General features: G+C 39.8%; 2 protein-coding genes across 2 annotated transcripts; one reads left to right on the forward strand and one right to left on the reverse strand.

The window, feature by feature from the left end:
• Positions 1-405: 405 nt before the first annotated feature.
• Positions 406-4,126, forward strand: aqp8b (aquaporin 8b). Its single transcript, XM_072693471.1, has 5 exons — positions 406-659; positions 1,746-1,872; positions 2,098-2,312; positions 3,819-3,953; positions 4,081-4,126. Exons 1-5 carry the CDS (start codon positions 406-408, stop codon positions 4,124-4,126), a joined length of 777 nt encoding a protein of 258 aa, XP_072549572.1.
• Positions 4,127-10,552: 6,426 nt separating this feature from the next.
• Positions 10,553-18,605, reverse strand: LOC140574264 (meteorin-like protein). The gene is made up of 4 exons (XM_072694045.1): positions 18,514-18,605; positions 16,783-17,159; positions 14,724-14,783; positions 10,553-10,965 (listed from the first exon to the last, which is right to left on the reverse strand). The coding sequence occupies exons 1-4, from the start codon at positions 18,603-18,605 to the stop codon at positions 10,646-10,648; spliced, it is 849 nt and encodes a 282-aa protein (XP_072550146.1). The 3' UTR covers positions 10,553-10,645.
• Positions 18,606-18,844: the final 239 nt, after the last annotated feature.

The following is an 18,844-nucleotide window of genomic DNA, read 5'->3' on the forward strand; positions in this document are numbered from 1 at the left end:
GAATAAAATCTTACATTGACATCCATTGAAAATTAAGAAGGTGTTTCTCATTCTGCTGTAAAGCTGGATGTACAAGGTTGTGTGTGACAGCGATGATATAAAACATGCTTATCTCATTGTAACTATACCTCTTATTAATCATCATTTTGCACCATATGAAAGGTGAGAACTAAAAACCCGAGCTGTGCTACAGCTGCACACTGTGCACCCGATCCTCTGTGATATTTAGGGAGGTCCTCCACACCCTGAATGAACCACAAAGGCGATGACTGCTATTCTTTATGCTTATCTGAACCTGTCAAGGTTCGAATGACTAACAGAAGCCCAGCCTAGGTCTTGGGACACGGTGGCATAATTCTCACCTATAGTTTCTCAGATTCCTGCTGCAACTGGCACTGCAACACAATGGCAGAAGAAAAGATTGAGATGGACAACATGGAACCGTTAATAGACAACCCCAGAAAAGAACCTGTGAGAGGTCCTAACAGGTTTGAGCGAATTTTCCAGCCCTGTATAGCTGAGATAATCGGCACCACTTTGTTTGTGTTCATTGGCTGTGTGTCGGTCATTGAGAACGTGGAGACGGCCGGCAGGCTGCAGCCCGCACTGGTACATGGGCTGGCAGTGGCTGTCCTGATCGCATGCATGGCAGAGATGAGGTAAGAAGACCAAAATCATTGCAATGCAATGCAAGAAGGATGTATCTGAGTGTAGTCTTTTTCCACACGTTTCATTGTTTGCTAATATACAGTATCAGTGAAAAATAGTAACAGTAACAATAATACTCAGGGATGGATTCAGGGATCGACAACTAAAATTAATGACCTGAAAAGCATACTATTCAATGGCATACTGCAATTATACTATTCTAAATAAAACAAATAATATAGATTATAAAAATGTTGAATGCGCCTGCCGCAAATGTGCACATCAGTGTCACCCTTACAAAAAAAGTGCATTAAGAAACGTTACGTCAACACTTATTTGTAATTGCAAAAATGTGACATATTCCATTTAGGTGGAAGTGATGTACACACTGCATCACGTACAATAAACACTGGTTATATACACTGATCAGCCATAACATTAGCACCACTGCCAGGTGAAGTGCATAACGTTGATCATATCAGTATTGAACAATGGCATCTGTTCAGTTGATGTGTTGGAAGCCGGAAAAATGGGCAGGCAAAGAAATCCGAACCACTTTGACAAGGACTTTTTGATTAGGCCTTGAGGGGTGTTTGTGGTATGCAGTGAATAGCACTCACCAAAAGTGGTTCATGGAAGGACATCCAGTGAACCAGCGACAGGGTCATGTACGCCCACGGCTCATTGAAGCAATCCATAAAGGCCGCACTTCACAACTCACAAGGATCTGATGCCTTGCCTTAATGTTATGGCTGATTGAGATATGTGTGTGTATATATATATTACTGGGATAACTGGACAAGTGTGCATAGTTTCAGTCTGAATATCATGTGTATATATATATATATATATATATATATATATATATATATATATATATATATATATATATATATATGATAGACAATATTATTATTAAAAATATATAAAATATGAGATTTTATGAATTATGAAAATTAATAATGCATTTGAAGGAAAATACAATAGCATTAGCAAATAGCAAATAGCATTCTTAAAGTTGATCCAATGGGTTTTAAGGTAACCTCAGTGTTTTACCATACAAGTTCTTTAACATGTTTTGCTCTATATATACACAGTGGTTCCCATTTCAACCCCCCATTCACCATGGCCATCTATCTCTGCGGTGGCATTGAGCTGTTCCTGATCGTGCCTTACGTGGCCTGTCAGCTAACTGGAGGTTTGCTTGGCGCTGCTATGGCGAAAGTGAGACTTTTGTAGACTTACATGACCTCTGTGAGTTCACACCCAGTGTGTTGTGTCAATACAGCAATTAAGCAGGTCACAGCACCACCTAACACTGCTGTTAAAAGAGCAGAGTGCCTGAGACAATGTGAAGAACCCACGGTTGTAAACAGGCAGTGAATGGGCTTGTAAAGCCATAACATTTGTTGACATTAGCTCGACACCTTTTTTCACTTCTGTTTGAAGCTGATGACATCGAATGAAAACTATGCCAAAGCTCACGGGGGAGCCTTCACCATCCTGCAGTCAGAGGAGCAGCTTCTGCAGGTGCTCTTTGGAGAGATTGCCATGACGGGGATGGTCACCATGGTGGTGCTGTTGGGAGCTGTCAATTGCAAAACCAAAAGCCCACTAATTCCATTCCTGGTTGGCGGCACTGTGGTTATTTGTGTACTGGCAGGGTGAGTCGACAGAATTTTGGTTAGAGACTGTATCCATTTGTATTATGAAATAACATAAAATACATTAAATAACAACAATTCAAAAACATTTACAGAAAAAAATGATTGATTTCAATTTGTTGTCATAACCTTTTTTTAAACGTAAGCAATATAAATAAAGGTGCACATTATTGGTGTTACATTAAAAACATAATTATGTATAAGAATTATAATGATCTGATTATTAGTAATAAATACTAATTATTAGAACAATTAGTCATTCTTATTTTTTACTGTTTTTGTAAAGGTTATGTTAAGAGTATTTATTTATATTCACAGTATTTTCTTCACAGAGTGCATTAGACAAAATTCAGTATTGATGTATCAAGATATAGTATATTTTTACTAAAAGTACTTTAGTAGAATTTCTTCATTTTTCATAATGTAAACAATATACTCTATTGTACCATACACTTAGTGGAGGTTCGGACCACCTCCTTCTTCAGATCTTCATCCCTTTTATATACCCACACCTTACAGTCAATCCCCATTCTTACAAACGTCACACCCACCTCCTCCCTGTCTCCTCCCTCTTATTCAGACCACCACTCTAACAGGGAGGCCAGGCTTCACATGCACACCACAGAAAAGCTGACCCAGACTCCTTGGCAAAACATTTCAAAGTCTTCCCTCCCTTTCCACCTCAGGGTGTGGTCCACACTAGCAAAAACACATTTACAAACAATGTACACATTCATAATTCAAATATGCAGTGAAATAAATCACTGATCAGCCATAACACTACATGGAGTAATATTCAGTAATATTCAGGTCTCCCTCATGCCACAGCAAAACAGCTCTGACCTGTCTAGGCATGGACTCCACAAGACCCCTGAAAGTGTCCTGTGGTATCTGGCAGCAAGATGCTCTTTTAAGTCCTGTAAGTTGTAAGGTGGGGCCTCCTGCGATCTCATCAATGAATCTTGCGTGTCCATGACCATGTCACTGGTTCACCGCTTGTTCTTCTTAGATTCTCATGCTTGCCCATTTTTCCTGCTTTCAACATATCAACTACAAGAACTTACAGTTCACTGCCACCAAAAGAACAAGCTCATTATCAACATCAGTGTAATGTAATTCACCTGCCAGTGGTTTTAATGTTGTGGCTAATTGGTGTATGTTAGTATTTATATGTTCATGTTTTATCACATATATCACACATATTCTATCACAAAGCAGCCTACATTATTACAGCAAGGGCGATAATGTTGTAACAACTTGTGGGTTGGACAAGCTCCCTCAAAGGTGAACCACTACTGAAAGAGCTGTTGTGGGATTGTTAACCTTTTGAACCGTAGGTTTATTATTCTGTTGTTAATCCAGTTATTAAGGCAGAAACTACTATGAATTATTTGGTTAAGGTTTAGCATATTTAGTTTTGAGTCCCACAGGGTTCAATTTTAGGGTCTGTGAAATTTATGTTATTTACAAGAGTCATGCAGTTATTGTACTGTGTTCTGGTTATAGGGGTGGTGTGTCCGGCACTTGTATGAACCCTGCCAGAGCAATGGGGCCGGCTCTGATGACTGGCTACTGGGCCTACCACTGGGTCTACTGGGTTGGACCCATTGCTGGGTCGTTGATTGCAGTTGCATTAGTACGGTACGTCTTCAACAGGCCTACGCATTGTGAAGTGCTACACATACAGACAGAAAAACGTTTTCTGATATTAAATACAGTACATCTTACAGGCAGGTACATTTAACTCTTTCTCTGTCATGTGCTCTAGACTTCTGCTTGGAGATCAGAAGATGCGGATCCTGTGGAAATTTTGAACTTATTTTAAGAGTTCCCTTCAGATAACTTACACGTGCTAAAATGATTAACAAATTATCTGCAGTCCCTGCAATGGACAACCGTCATGTCTAGGGGGTATTCCTGCCTTGTGTCTAATGATTGTCTAATGACAACCTTACCAGGAAGAAGTAGATGAATAAATAAATGAATAAATGAATGAATTTTGTTAAGATTAAGAATAATCTATCTTTTAGGTATAAGTGTAATAGAATAGAATACTTTTTAATTCATGCTCAGTTGCATTTAATACATATTTAGAATGTTAGTTTAAGTCAAAAAGAGCATCTACAAATTATCTATCTAATTATCTATCTGTTTATTTAAAAAAAGTATTACTTCCTTGCACTAAGACGAACACATTGTTTTTGTACATTCATATGAATTTGTTATTTGTTATGAATTTTGTTAAAAGAACTGTAAAATAAAATGCATAGAAATTCAGATGATTGGCAAGCTTTTTTGCAGGTCTTGATGAAAATATGTTTTTTACTTTTACTATATACAAGTACTCAGTTTTGATAATACTTAGTATGAGTACAGTGTGAATCTTCCAAATAATAATCATTCTTAATAGTATGCATTCTGAAGTATTTTCTACCCTTATTCTTTTCGTAAATAATTACTAAAATATTGTTCTGCAAATGCTGGTCATCCCTCTATAAATGATGTTTTGTTAACTTTCTTAAAAATACATACTGTATAAATTGTACAAAGTTTCTAAATTATATTTTAAGACGTTTTTTATTTCTTTTCTGGAATTAACCAAAAATTAAGTTAAAAAAAAAATAACAGTGGTTTTAAATTACAAACAAATAAACACTAATCATGCTTTAGAATGTGCAGAATTGGGCCTCTGTATAGCATGTGGACTTATTTACTCTTGGAAAACCAAAAAACATGTCAACTTGTCATTTGCAATTGGTGCCAAAACTTTTGCATAAGACAGCATTTACCAGTAGTTTTGTCTGATACCTCTTCTTCTGCCAAAACACACACAATATGGAAAGCAAAAGCCTTTTTGGCTGCTTAATTAAGTCTGCAGGCTAATTCTGATGAACAAAGAACCACATATTACAATTCATCTGCTGGTCTTTGTCCACATTATGTTTCGTTAAAAGGTTTTCAAGACTGAGCGCTTTGGCAGGACTGAGTAGCCAGTGTCTGAAACGGTAAGATAAAGGAGATTATGCGGAAAGGATGAATCCTGTCAGCGGCATTTCGGCGGATTAAAAGTGGTTAGTAAAATAGCATGGGAGCTAAAGCCTTGCACTGAAAACCGAGCCAGGTGTATCCAATAAGGCTGACAATCATTTTGCGGCATGTTTATGGGTGAATTCCGCTCCTCATTACCTTATGAATTGAACGAATAAAATTCTGCCAGTGAGGTTGCACCAAAACTCAATTACCAAAACAAGGCGAGAGGAGAATGGAGGCATTTCCAGCTATAGGAGTGGAAGGCAATATCAGATTTGGCTTTTGTGTGGCTCTGGCTGATGTGTGGAACAAGAGCAGTGAATGTATAGGCCGAGTGTTGAGTATCATGCTGTTCCATATTGTGCAGCAGCACAGCAGTGGCCCACATGGGAAAGCTTGGCAGGCGGCACTTTAAACCAATTACCCGGCCTGCTGGGAGAACTCCCGCCGGCCTTCCGGGCCAGGGGCGCAGCGCTCCCCTGAGATCCCTGGCCCGTTCCCCCACTAAAACCACTGCCTCCAATGTGGGAAGTCTGACAGATGGGGCTCAGGCTGGGGTGAAGTGCCTCGGGCTGGATTTGACAATAGCGAGTGAACTTACGCTGAAAACTAAATGAAGTGATCATTCATGAAGCTGACTGATGCATACAGATTCTTACAGGGAGGTTTAGAAGTATAGGTGGGAAAGAGGATGATATTTTATCATTATTGTGATACACTATCTGTTTTATTTGAGTGTATCTTAGATGTCATCTGTACTTAGAATATTGACCAACTTTATGTTTCAGTATAAGGAGCATTTCTTCAAAAGCTTTTTCTTAAAACCCACTTACTCAGTTTTTTATTTGGTAATTTGTTCAATTTATGAGAATTTATCATTGTAACCACATGACTGTAAACAATTCTGCACTTTACAAACATCCATCGTTAATCTGACGTAGACATTTTGACCCTGTTTACACCTGACCACTTCATGTAACTAGCATCTGGATTTTATCCTGCAAAGAATTTTGCCTCATTCATTTACACTGGATAGTCAAATGTGTTTCTGGTTAGTCAGACTGAAATCTGATCACTGTGTGCTGTTATTACTGGTGTTTTGTTGTATTGGGGGGTTTTGGCTGTTAAGACGGGTGTGTTTACACTGCTATACCAAAATGGTAACTTTATGAGAGGGAATATAAGTCAATACACCTTTAACCCCTTAAATGGCCAATGACCCACCGGCAGTCCTAAAGTTTTATGACACACTATTACCAAAGAATAGCCCCACCAGTTTGCATAGAACACCCTGTAGTTACTGAATAATATGCCTTATTGTGTAATAAGCCTTGGGGTGTTAAGGGGTTAAATGTCTTAAATGAATGGTGCCTTGTATGACCAAGGACAAGAATTAATAAGGCTCAATTTTAATTTCAATTATTGCTTTCATTCTGCATATCAGCAAGTGCCACACAGAAGTCAATTTTGATGTTGCCTTATGTAATATTAGCCATTATTATACATTTCTGATTTTTGACATTGTATGAGACAGAAACTGAACAGAGACAGAAACAGGAACAGTGCAACAGTTGTCTATATGTTATTCGATAATTTCATCGCAAAAGGTCTAAAACAAACATGAAAGGGATTTTACCCACTAATCATCTGTCATTTTGGATCATTTGTGTTGGTCCAATCAGCATGAAGGATTAACACAAAGGGTAATAAATAAACAAATAAACAAAATAAATATTTTTTTTAAGTTTAAGTTTGAAACTCACAGCATTAATATGTATATGTATCAGTATGCAAAACTCAGCAAGTACAAATGTTTCTTAGATTTTGTAGATTTGAGATCAATTTATAAAATGATAAAACTGTAAAATTATAAAAACTGTAAAATTGCAAACCTATGAATAATAGATCATTTCTATAGTTAAAGTTACTACTCTATAAAATTATATATTCTCTTACAAATTGTATTTTTCACCCTTGTGTCATTTATTTATTTTTTATTTTTTATTAAATATTTAATTCAATTTTCATTTAACCTGTGTTCAGTATTTAAACAACATTTAATTATTTCATGACCATACAATATAATATGATATAATATGATATAATATAATAGAATATAATATAATGTAAATACAGTATATAAAAGGGGTTAAAAAAGCTTTCCTCTTTTCTGACTTAAACCCTAATAGAGCAGTGGTCATAAAACCAGCCTGTGTCTACACATTTATCATTATGTTGTTGTCGTCACACAACAACTATCCCTTACATCTCCATTTTCCCTTGTTTCTCTCTTTTTACATAATTTGGCAGTTGTTCTTCACAGTGTGTCAAGATTCCATTAATGAACCAATAGAAATGTTCCTAAATTACTTGGAATAAAATCTTTTTACAGTGACTTCCAGTAAAGTTGGCAATTTGGAAATACAATGTTTTTGCGTGACAGTGACAATATGTTCAGCTGATGGTTGATACCAAAGGAGAGGCCCGTCATTGAGACAGAGAGTTAACTTTGTCAAACTGGCTAATCTCCACTGCAGATAGCAATCACAAGGCAATAGAAACGAGAGCTGGTCCCTCCAGCTTCCTTGAATTCACCCTTCTACATTCATGGGCCCCAGAGCCTCCTGGGTGACAGCCGTGATGACAATGATCATTATGTCGGCCAGAGACTAGCGGCGGTGGTGCTATTGTGAGGTGCGCATTCACTCTTGGGTCATTTACACTTTCATTGGCAGCTATTTAGTCGCCATAAAAAAGCCTAAGACAGCAATTTGTGAATCCTGCTCAGCCAAGTAGAAGTGTGGAGGGAGAAGAAAAGAAGTTGTTTTAAAAGTCAATTAATTGTCCCCCTTCTGGGAGGGGCCCACTGACGGGTCCCTTAGTCTTCCATCCAGAGTCGCTCACATCTGTTTAGTCAGCTTCCCAAAACCCATGACTTCAGTCCAGCAAGCTCCAAAGAAAGGACCAATTCAGTGTTGCTCTGAGCTTTCTCTATCTTAGACACATTTGTATATCATTGGCGTTTTCTGCTAGGCCTAGCCCATTCACAAAGGAGCCTGGTTATAAAGGGATATGGGCCAGAGCAGAAAAGTCTGATTCCTTCTCTTGTTGAGGAAAGACCCATTATGCAGAAGGGTGTTTCTGACTAGATCTATCAATACAGACAAAAGAGTCCCACTAGCTGCAGCAAGGGTTTTTGGAAGTCCATTGAACAGCAGCTTAATAATACTTATGTGTTGTTTATCTGTTAGAAATACAAGTTACCACCATATCACTACATTAACTAAATGGTGTTAAAATGAGATCTCATTATATTTCTAGTCAATTACAATTAACCCTTTAAGCAGCCTACGTGTAATTACAAAAGCCGAAAGTGTAATTACAAACTTCTATTACCAAAGAATAGCCCCACCAGTTTGTACAGATGTCCCTGTAGTTACTGAGTAATACACCTTAGTGTGTAATATGCCTTTCTGCATTAGGGCATAACTGCTCTAGGACTGCTGACAAGCTGGTCTTTATTTTTCCCATTTCTCTGTGTTCAGAGACATCATGATACTGGTGCGGTCATGCAAAAACCTTGTATCAGAGGTTGAATCTGGCATTGTGTGAAAATGTCATGATGAACTGACCGGTAGAAATGCTCCAAAAGGACTGAGTATTAAATCTTTTTACATGACTTCCATTGAAAGTCAGGAAGCTTCTCATGTAAAGTTGTCATTTTGGAGATACAAGGTTTTTGTATGACAGCGATGACATATAAGGGGAAAAAGGAATAAGTATCTACATTACATTACACTACATTACTTAGGATTAGAGTGTCTCCACAAATATCTCCTTAGCCCCTTATGCTCTGTGACACCCTAAGAATTACTGATCAGTAACTAAATGCAAACTGGCTGCCTAAACTGAGTTTTTCTACCAATTTAAATGAGATATTTCAGCCGTTCCATTCATTTAAGAAAAAAATATTGTTGTTTACAGACATCACCACAAATATGCTGAGCAAAATGAAGCATCACTTTATTACCACTTATTATACAAAAGGTAAAATCATGGGACATGCAATTCCACATTAAAACTTATACAGATACAGATAACTGCTTTCATACCCTGTAGCCCTTATAATTCGGTCCTTCTCATGATTACATTAAGCCTAGTGAAGTAAAAGGCTGGTTAAAACTGTATATTTACACACAAAAAAACAACATTAAATACTATTTTACACACACACACAAACACACACACACACACGTTCATGAACCTAATTCTTTTTGAGATACTGTACAGTAGCTGTGCCTGAGAGTGTATTCTGTCATCCGCAGCAATTTAACCACTGTTGAATTAACATCTACAGTGTTTAAACAAGTCCAGCTGGGCACAAGAACGAGCACTGTGGGTTTTTAATGCAAGGCTGAAGGTGTTAATTTGTCACTTTCACCAGCCCTTTGAAAAGAGCAGTGGGTGGTAAAAGAGACAGAAAGTTGGATTTGCAAAGCTCTCACTTGGAAGCAGATTTCAATAGAGGAAGAGAAGTAATAGCTATCTATCATGTCATCCCTTTGGTCTGTGTTGAGCATGAAATGTCTCTCCTCAAACTAACTTTTTGTGACCCTGGCCGGTCACATTTTACACCAATAGGCAATAGATGGACTAACAGAAATGGTTACAAATGAAAATTAGATCTTTTTATATTCACATGAAACATGGTTTTATTGGTTAATAATAGTTTCCCTGTCCGCTGGTGCCTCAGAATACCTTTTAGCAAATAGCAAAAGTATAGCATGAACCACAAGGCATTTGGATTCCAGATTGACTCTGGAGTTAGCAGCAGCAGCAATGTGCATATATGCATATTGTGCTAAAATACACTGATCAGCCATAACTTTAAAACCACCTGCCTAATATTGTATAAGACCCCTCATGCACCCTAAACAATTCTGACACACTGAGGCATGAATTTCACAAGATCTCTAAAGGTGACCAAGACGTTAGAAGGCAAATCCTTTATGTCCTGTAAGTTGTGAGATAGGCCTCCATGGATCTCATCAATAAGCCGTGGACACCCATGACCCTGTTGCTGGTTCACCAGTTGTCCCTCCTTGGAGCACCACTCCACAAGACCTGCTGTTGCTCTGCTCAGGGATGCTCTGACTAAGACATCTAGGCATCAACTTCAAGAACTTACTGTTCAGGTCATATACTGTATATCTCACCTCTTGACAGGTGCCAGAGTACCACTTCACCAGTCGGTGGTTTTAATGTTATGGCTGACTGCTATGTCTTATGTGGCAAAACTCTGATCAGTGTAGGGGGAAATCACAGGGGATGTGCTGGGCTTCCCTGGCTGAATGATACAGCTCCACAAAGTCTTTGAATCTTGGAGCACAGCTGAGCCAAGCCTCGCCAAAGTGCTCAGCTCCGGTGAAGAGGAACTGGCCAGGTCCTGCTTTAACGTGGCACTGCAGGGGGGTGTGGATGTGGCCGTGCCACTGGCCAGAAATGACTGGCTCTCTCTCGAAGACACCGCTGCGTTGCCGGTACACCTGGGCCTCTTCCACCTCTATGACAGATGTCTGCCGCTCAGGGTGATGGGATACGTTCCGTATGGAGCCACGGACCACTGTTGGAACAGGAAAAGTGCTAATGAGTTTATGTCTATGTGGAACCCAGAGCAAAATCACGGAGGGTGCACTGGAAATAAATGGAAGTGCACACATCACAACAGCATGTGTTCTCCAGACAGGGGAAAAAGAACGCCCTGTCTATACAAAGCAGACCACAGGAGCAGGAGCAGACTTTTTTTTTACCACAACAAGCAAAGGCCAGATTCAGTCACTCTGGCTTAACCATATGTATTTCACAGAACTGACCAGAATGGAAAACGAGAAACCCATAAGAAATGAATCACAGCAAAGGGGTTTAATAGTGCAGGGAGTCCGGTGCACATGCACAGTGCATTTTCAGATTTTTAACGCATGTACAAAGAACCATTTGTCTGGTTAAATTGTTCTTCTCTACAAAAGCTTTGGAAAAAAATGTAGGTAAGCAGCCTATACTTGCCTATACTTGTCAATGTTCTTCATGGGTTCTTTAGCAAAAGCAACAGTTCTATGTAGAATCCTGACAACTCATGGCTTAAGGTTGCCATATCATGGAAAACCTCTTGATCTCTTTAAAGAAACTTTTTACCTTTGCACCAAAAACGGGTTATACCGTTGTTATGAATCAAAGAACCTTTTTCAATACTATCTAGAACCCTTTTGCTGACAGTGTAAGCAACTTCTTTATAGTCTTTTTTCTCCAAAGCTCAGCTGAGCTCACTTTCAATGTCCACACCTTTAATAGAAAATGTATTTAAGCAGCCTATAGGAATGAGATTAAGACAATAATGAGCTTACCTACTCTCTCAGCAAAAGAGGTTCTAGACAGCACTGAAAAATGGTTCTTTGATTTATAGCAATGGTGGAAAAAAATGTATTTGTCGCATACATTGGTATATATATATATATATATATATATATATATTATACATCAAATATAAAGATCGAGCAAAGATGTTGAATAGCCTACAAAGATACAAATCTACATACAGGGAAAGTATTGTACCTAAAGTATATGAGAGTGGAATAGCAAATATGTATATATGTTGCACTTGTGTTCTGTATGCACTGTGTTTATGTTGCACCATGGTCCTGAAGGAACGTTGTTTCATTTCACTGTGTACTCTGTATATAGTTAAAATGACAATACAACCCACTTCACTTCACTTCATAGAAATGTACAGCTTTTAATAAAGAACCACAAGTGTAGGTAACTTCTTTATAGTCTTCATTCCATGCCTACTACATTTTCTCCAAAACTCAACTGAGGGTTCTGAAATCGAAACTGACGGTCCAGCGCATACTTTGCACCCCTATACACCCAGACCTGCACATGACAACCTGTTTTTAACCTAGTCTTGGCTATGGGTGGTTATTCGAGGGCAAATTAGACAGATACGCCATCCCTTTCAAATGACATTACAGGACTTCCCACTGTAAAACCAACCCATCCTGAATAATCCTCATGACATAACCCACTGTTTCCCCTGCCGCCTCCTGCATGGCACATGTAGCGCTTCCTTCCTCCTAATGCCTGCTTTTAAAACCACAAATAGCTTGCTAATTAGATAATGAGTTGAGGCAGGTGCATTAGAGCAGACAGAGCAGTAATATGTACAGTTAAAGGCTACTCCAGATGGAGGATTGGGAACACAAGCATAATACAAGCCTTTCATCGTCTCTTTTCTCCGTCTTAAGAAATCTTGCTGAGGATAAGGGTCCTTTTCTGCCTCTCTCCCTCCAAAACCCACCCGTCTCCCATCCCCCAACCCATCACCACCACCACAACAACGTCACAGTGAAGCAGGCAAGAAGGCTTTTCACTCCTCGCCGGCATTTACACTTTCATTAGCCAGCCATTTTCCCTCATCAAAAAGTGTCCGATGGCGATTTGTGCGATTAGGGCGCGAGGGTCAGCCTATAAATGGAATGAGTTCAAAGGAGTCGTTGCTTCTGCTCTGTCGCTGGCCTTAAAGCCATGTGCCTCCCATTGTGTGCGCCAGAGCCCCCACATCTGCCGGGGCCCTCAGCAGAGGCAGAGCAGCAGCTTGCTGGGAACAGATCAGGCCCTCGCCCAGCACGCAGCAATTCAGTAAATAAATTAACCTCGGCGTCCAGGAGAGACACTGACTACTCTGATAAATAGGGCCAAGAATGGTCAGGTTCTACATTATTATTGGTATTATGCTTCATGATTCATGAACGGTCGGTGCTGAGTTGCCACAACCCACACATAGGCTCACACAGCTCAAAGACATGCACACAAACACAAAGCATGCAGAGGGATCTGATGTGATTGAGTAGGGGTCAACTATGTCAGAATTGAAGGTTATTTTTTGGCTAAATAACTTTAAAAGTATTTGAACAAGATTCACCAGCCATTTGGGAGCAATTCTGTTGAAGGAAAAGCAAGTGCAAATGTGACATTGACGAAAATCTGTATCAAAATAAATCAAACATGTGTCAAACATGGCAGATTAATTAAAAAATTGCCCACAAAACATGAAGAAATATCAGAATGTCAAAAATGTTCTATTTAAATTTAATTTAAATGATTACATTTATATAACATTTTGATTTCATCTGTCTAAAACACCCAAAAATTGAACGGTTTTGTGGGAATTATATAGGGAAATATGAAATCTCTTACTGTTTCATCTGCAGGCTTAGTTACCGTGTTTGATCAAAGGTTACTAAAGGCATGTGGATACAAAAAACACCCACATTACATTTTACTCTTAATAAGATTGTGCTCTGCTCTCCTATACCTGTTACAACATTCCTTGTACTTAATCCATTTTTGTTAGAACATTCCCTACAGTCAATGTGTGAGTTACAGGTCAACACTTTTCTGTATGTGTTACCAGTTTCTCTGTGGTCAACCTTCTCCGGTATGTGTTACAGGTTTCCCTGAGGTCAACACTCTCTTGTATGTGTTACAGGTTTCCCTGTAGTCTATGCTCTCCCAAATGTGTTACCCTGTAGTCAATGCTCTACCAAATGTGTTACCCTGTAGTCAATGCTCTCCAAAATGTGTTACACCATTCTTTGTAGTCAATGTTCTCCCGAATGTGTTACACCATTCCCTGTAGTCAATGCTCTCCCAAATGTGTTACACAATTCCCTGTAGTCAATGCTCTCCCTAATGTGTTACACATTCCCTGTAGTCAATGTTCTCCTGAATGTGTTACACCATTCCCTGTAGTCAATGCTCTCCTGAATGTGTTACACCATTCCCTGTAGTCAATGCTCTCCCAAATGTGTTACACCATTCCCTGTAGTCAATGCTCTCCCAAATGTGTTACACATTCCCTGTAGTCAATGCTCTCCCAAATGTGTTACACATTCCCTGTAGTCAATGCTCTCCCAAATGTGTTACACCATTCCCTGTAGTCAATGCTCTCCCAAATGTGTTACACATTCCCTGTGGTCAATGCTCTCCCGAATGTGTTACACCATTCCCTGTAGTCAATGCTCTCCCAAATGTGTTACACATTCCCTGTGGTCAATGCTCTCCCAAATGTGTTACACCATTCCCTATAGTCAATGCTCTCCCGTATATGTTACAACATTCCATGTGGTCAACACTCTGCCCTACTTGTTAGATTTTAGATGCTGTCGATTACAGGCTCTCTACAATTGGCCCAATACTGGCCTCTTTAATGATGTACGCTGTTGTCCAACCCTATTTGTGTTCATTGGGAGGACGTTAAATACGCTGTTACTAATACCACTAATGACTGCTGACATTCAGCTGCATCATTTGAAACACACTTACCAAAGTCACTGGTGCAGATGGCTTGGAGGAGCTCAGAGTCATTGCATGGTCTGCAGGCAGCTGTGAGAGCAAACAGGGAGAGAGAGCTCATATGAGACAAAAGTGGAGATGACAGCACAACATAGTATGGAGCAGTTACACAAAACGTACTTTGTTGGGCGCAGTGGTTACTGCCGAGAGAGCACGCTAATTAAGTTCATTAGAGAATAGTCTGCGTCTGCTATGGAAGAATCTAAGGAGCCTTGAGGGGAATGTCAAGCATGTGGCGTATAATCCCAAATGTCAACTTCTGTCCATCTGTGAAGAAAAAGCACTAGTCTTGACTGAGAATGGCTTAACTTCTTATTGTATAAACTTAATTGAATGGTCTCTGAGCAAGAGGTATGTGAGTGTAATTCAAATTCTTCTCTATCGGTGCTAAGACAGAGGGGTCAGGCAAACACTGCCTCCTGTCTGGGCTTTTGTCATGGGAAATATACCCTCAAATACACACAATGACTAGGAATCTCTGGAATTTACAAAGTATTTGACATCTTCATTCAATTGTGAGACCGTTGGCCTAATGTTTCGGTAAGACAGATGGTATTTTCAATCAGTAAAGTGGTAAAACAACAAAACTGTCAACTTAGTCCTTCTTCTTTGTCAAGCATCTACATTTCTGAGGTAGGTCTGACCAGGAAGAATTGGGAATCTGGCAAACACCTTAATGAATTAACACTTATATATAGTGTCTATATGTTTATGCAGATTAAGGGTTATTGTACTCTCGTATGCACCAACTATTTCCTTTTAATAGGGCCAACGCTTAGACAGCTACACCACTTGAGAGCAGACTCAAACATATCTAGATATATATTAAATGTATCAATTATTTTTATTATTTAAGATGTATAAGCTACAAATAAATTCTAAGATGTAGCAGGTTGTGAAGAATCCATTTAATAATGGTTATCATTGATGAGACGTATTTTGAAAGGGGAGGGAGATAAACAGACGGCAGGACTGTCCGTATAGTGTAGATTTAGGTTCTATCTTCTGTAGAGGTGGGCAATATGATAGAATAGGATGTTATTGTATCATAATAAATTGAGGGAGCATTTTCCACATTTTCTAAGTATAATGAGAATGTTGTCAGTGCTTCAAGAACACTGATCAACTGCATGTGTCATCACGAACAGTGTAATTAGGCAAAACTCTGTACTCAGTATGGGAAAGTATGTGGATGGTAGTTTTTTAGAAATCTGTCAGAATTGATGCATTTTGTCTGCGATCACATCTATCGTGATAAATATTGTGAAAATGTCTTTAAAGATCATGATATAATATTTTTTACCATATCGTCAAGGCCTTATCTTATATATTTTACGTCATATATATATACATATATGATGTTTTAAAGAGCCGTTAAACAGATTTTCCAAAGTTTCTGCTCAGTTAAATGATTCTAATGTAAACGAAATCATTCAGAGTGTCTGTGAAAGATAAACATTAAAAATGAACCAGATGTCAAAGCAATAAATGCCTCTAACAGCACCCTCACAGAAAACCTTTCAAATTTAATGGCTGGTTGGTGCAGAGATGTTGTCACAGCATTTCTTTAATGTGTAGGTTCACTTCTCATTTTTACATATTCCTGTGAGTCCCCTGATTCCTCTCATCAGCACTATGAAGACGTCGTTGAGCTTCTCAGCACCAAAACACTCCAAGCCTGAATTATACTTACATTTACATTTATGGCATTTAGGCGACTTACAAGGTTACTGGTATTACAGAGGAGGGTCAACATAGTGTTAGGAGTCTGGCCCAAGGACTCTTATTGGTGTAGCGCAGCATAGTCACCCTGACCGGGAATCGAACCCCAGTCTCCCACATGGTGTGGTAGCTCAGTGGCAGGTAGTGGTGTTATCTGGTGCGCCACACCAACCAGGGGTCCAGTAAAGTTTTTTTTTTTTTTTGGGGGGGGGGGGGGGACTAGTTGATATGGGCCCCAACCCCACCACAGTTACGCCTCTTGCAGTCTTTGAGACCAGCTCGTGATCCATCCCCCAGTTGTCCTCACCTCTGCTCGCGGTGCTCTTTTCCTGCAGTAGTTCGTAGCGGAAGCCCACGGCTCGCCGGCGGATGTCGCTCTGCGGGTTGGCCTGGAGGAAGACGGCCGCTCCCTGGGCCCCGTCCGTGCTGATGCAGTGCACCTGCTCGGGCCGCTCTCCGTCCTCCATCAGCAGCTGCAGCTCTCCGCCGCGTTCCACGTACACGGCTGCGCCGCGGGACGCGCGCGTGGCTTTGATGCACAGCGCGGCGGGGCGCGAGGAGGCCACGTTGGGCTTCAGCAGGAGCCGCAGCGCGAGACGCGGGAAGAGCCAGCGGACTGACCCCGCCGAGCAGCGCAGCCTGACCTGCTGGACCGGCCCGGAAAGAGGCTCCCGCACTAAGCCGCTGCCAAACACAGTACACACACGCTGAACTACACACACCAATAAACATCAGCTGAATGAGTAGACGAGCACAGGGTCGACCTGCAGAAGTCTGGTTCTTGCACAGGGAGCCTACATTACACTGATGTTCGGCTTTCAGAATGACCGCAGTGCTGATGATCTATCTTCTGTCCGTCCTCGAGAATAAACTGTTGTAGTTCTTTGTGCGATGTGTGTGTATGCCTATATAATACACATTTATACTGTGGTGAATCTAGAACACATCTCTAACATAATGCTGAATAAATCAGCTTCTGATGCCTGTTCTGGTGAATGAATGAATGAATGAATGGATACATTACAAAGAGTAAATAAAGTAAAAATAAGAGTAAAAAAAATAGATAGATAGATAGATAGATAGACAGACAAAAAATAGATATATAGATATATAGATAGATAGATAGATAGATAGATAGATAGATAGACAGACAGACGGACAGACAGATAAAAAATAGATAGATAGATAGATAGATAGACAGACAGACAGACAGACAGACAAAAAAATAGATAGATAGATAGATAGATAGATAGATAGATAGATAGACAGATAAAAAAATAGATAGATAGATAGATAGATAGATAGATAGATAGACAGACAGACGGACAGACAGATAAAAAATAGATAGATAGATAGATAGACAGACAGACGGACAGACAGATAAAAAATAGATAGATAGATAGATAGATAGATAGATAGATAGATAGACAGACAGACAGACAGACAGATAGATAGATAGATAGATAGATAGATAGATAGATAGACAGACAGACAGACAGATAGATAGATAGATAGATAGATAGATAGATAGATAGACAGACAGACAGACAGACAGACAGACAGACAAAAAAATGGATAGATGGATAGATTTATCACCGATGAACATACATGTAGATAGACAGACAGATAATCAAACGTGCGGACAGACAGACAGACAGATAAATAGATATATTAAAATAAATTAAAATGCACAGGAAGTGCTAAAAACCACTTAACACAAATATTTAAAAATCTATATTTTTTCAAAGTGTTTCTGAGATGCTTCAAAACCAATAAATAATTGTGTCCATTTTTCACTTCCAGCTCTAAACATTTTAAAGTTCAGTTTTAGCCAGAATCCCACAGTGAGTGGGAGACACTTCCCGCCCTGAATCTGTCCTAGTGTTTTATCACACCTAAATAGTTTGAATAAGGTGCATATGTTCATTCAGCCTGCCTGTCCTCATCCATACACGGTTCAAGATGATCAGATATCACTGATTTGTCCCAGGAAACTCCGCTGTTCTCATCACGGATAGAGTGATAGGCAGGTTCTTACCTTCCACTCCAGCTGCACATGTCTGCTGTACAACACGACAGCAAACACAGGGTTTGCAAAAACCGCAGTAATCCGCTTCCTCTCCGCGACATTTCAGTCCAAACAGGGCTTTCTGAGTGATCGGAAACTAAGATTAAACATTATTCTGTGCTGCACCAGTCTAGGACCACCGGGTTGTGATGCACTGCGCTGCAAGCGTCTTGAGGCTCTATCTCGGTCTCTACAGGACAGGAAGGGGGCCTTAACACTTTCTACCCCCTCTAAGGGGTAGGGGGTCGACTCCACCCTCCCTCATGCGATGTAATTTATGGGGTTAACACATGGGCTTTCA

Source organism: Salminus brasiliensis, chromosome 12 (genome assembly GCF_030463535.1).
Source record: "Salminus brasiliensis chromosome 12, fSalBra1.hap2, whole genome shotgun sequence".
Lineage (NCBI taxonomy): Eukaryota > Metazoa > Chordata > Actinopteri > Characiformes > Bryconidae > Salminus > Salminus brasiliensis.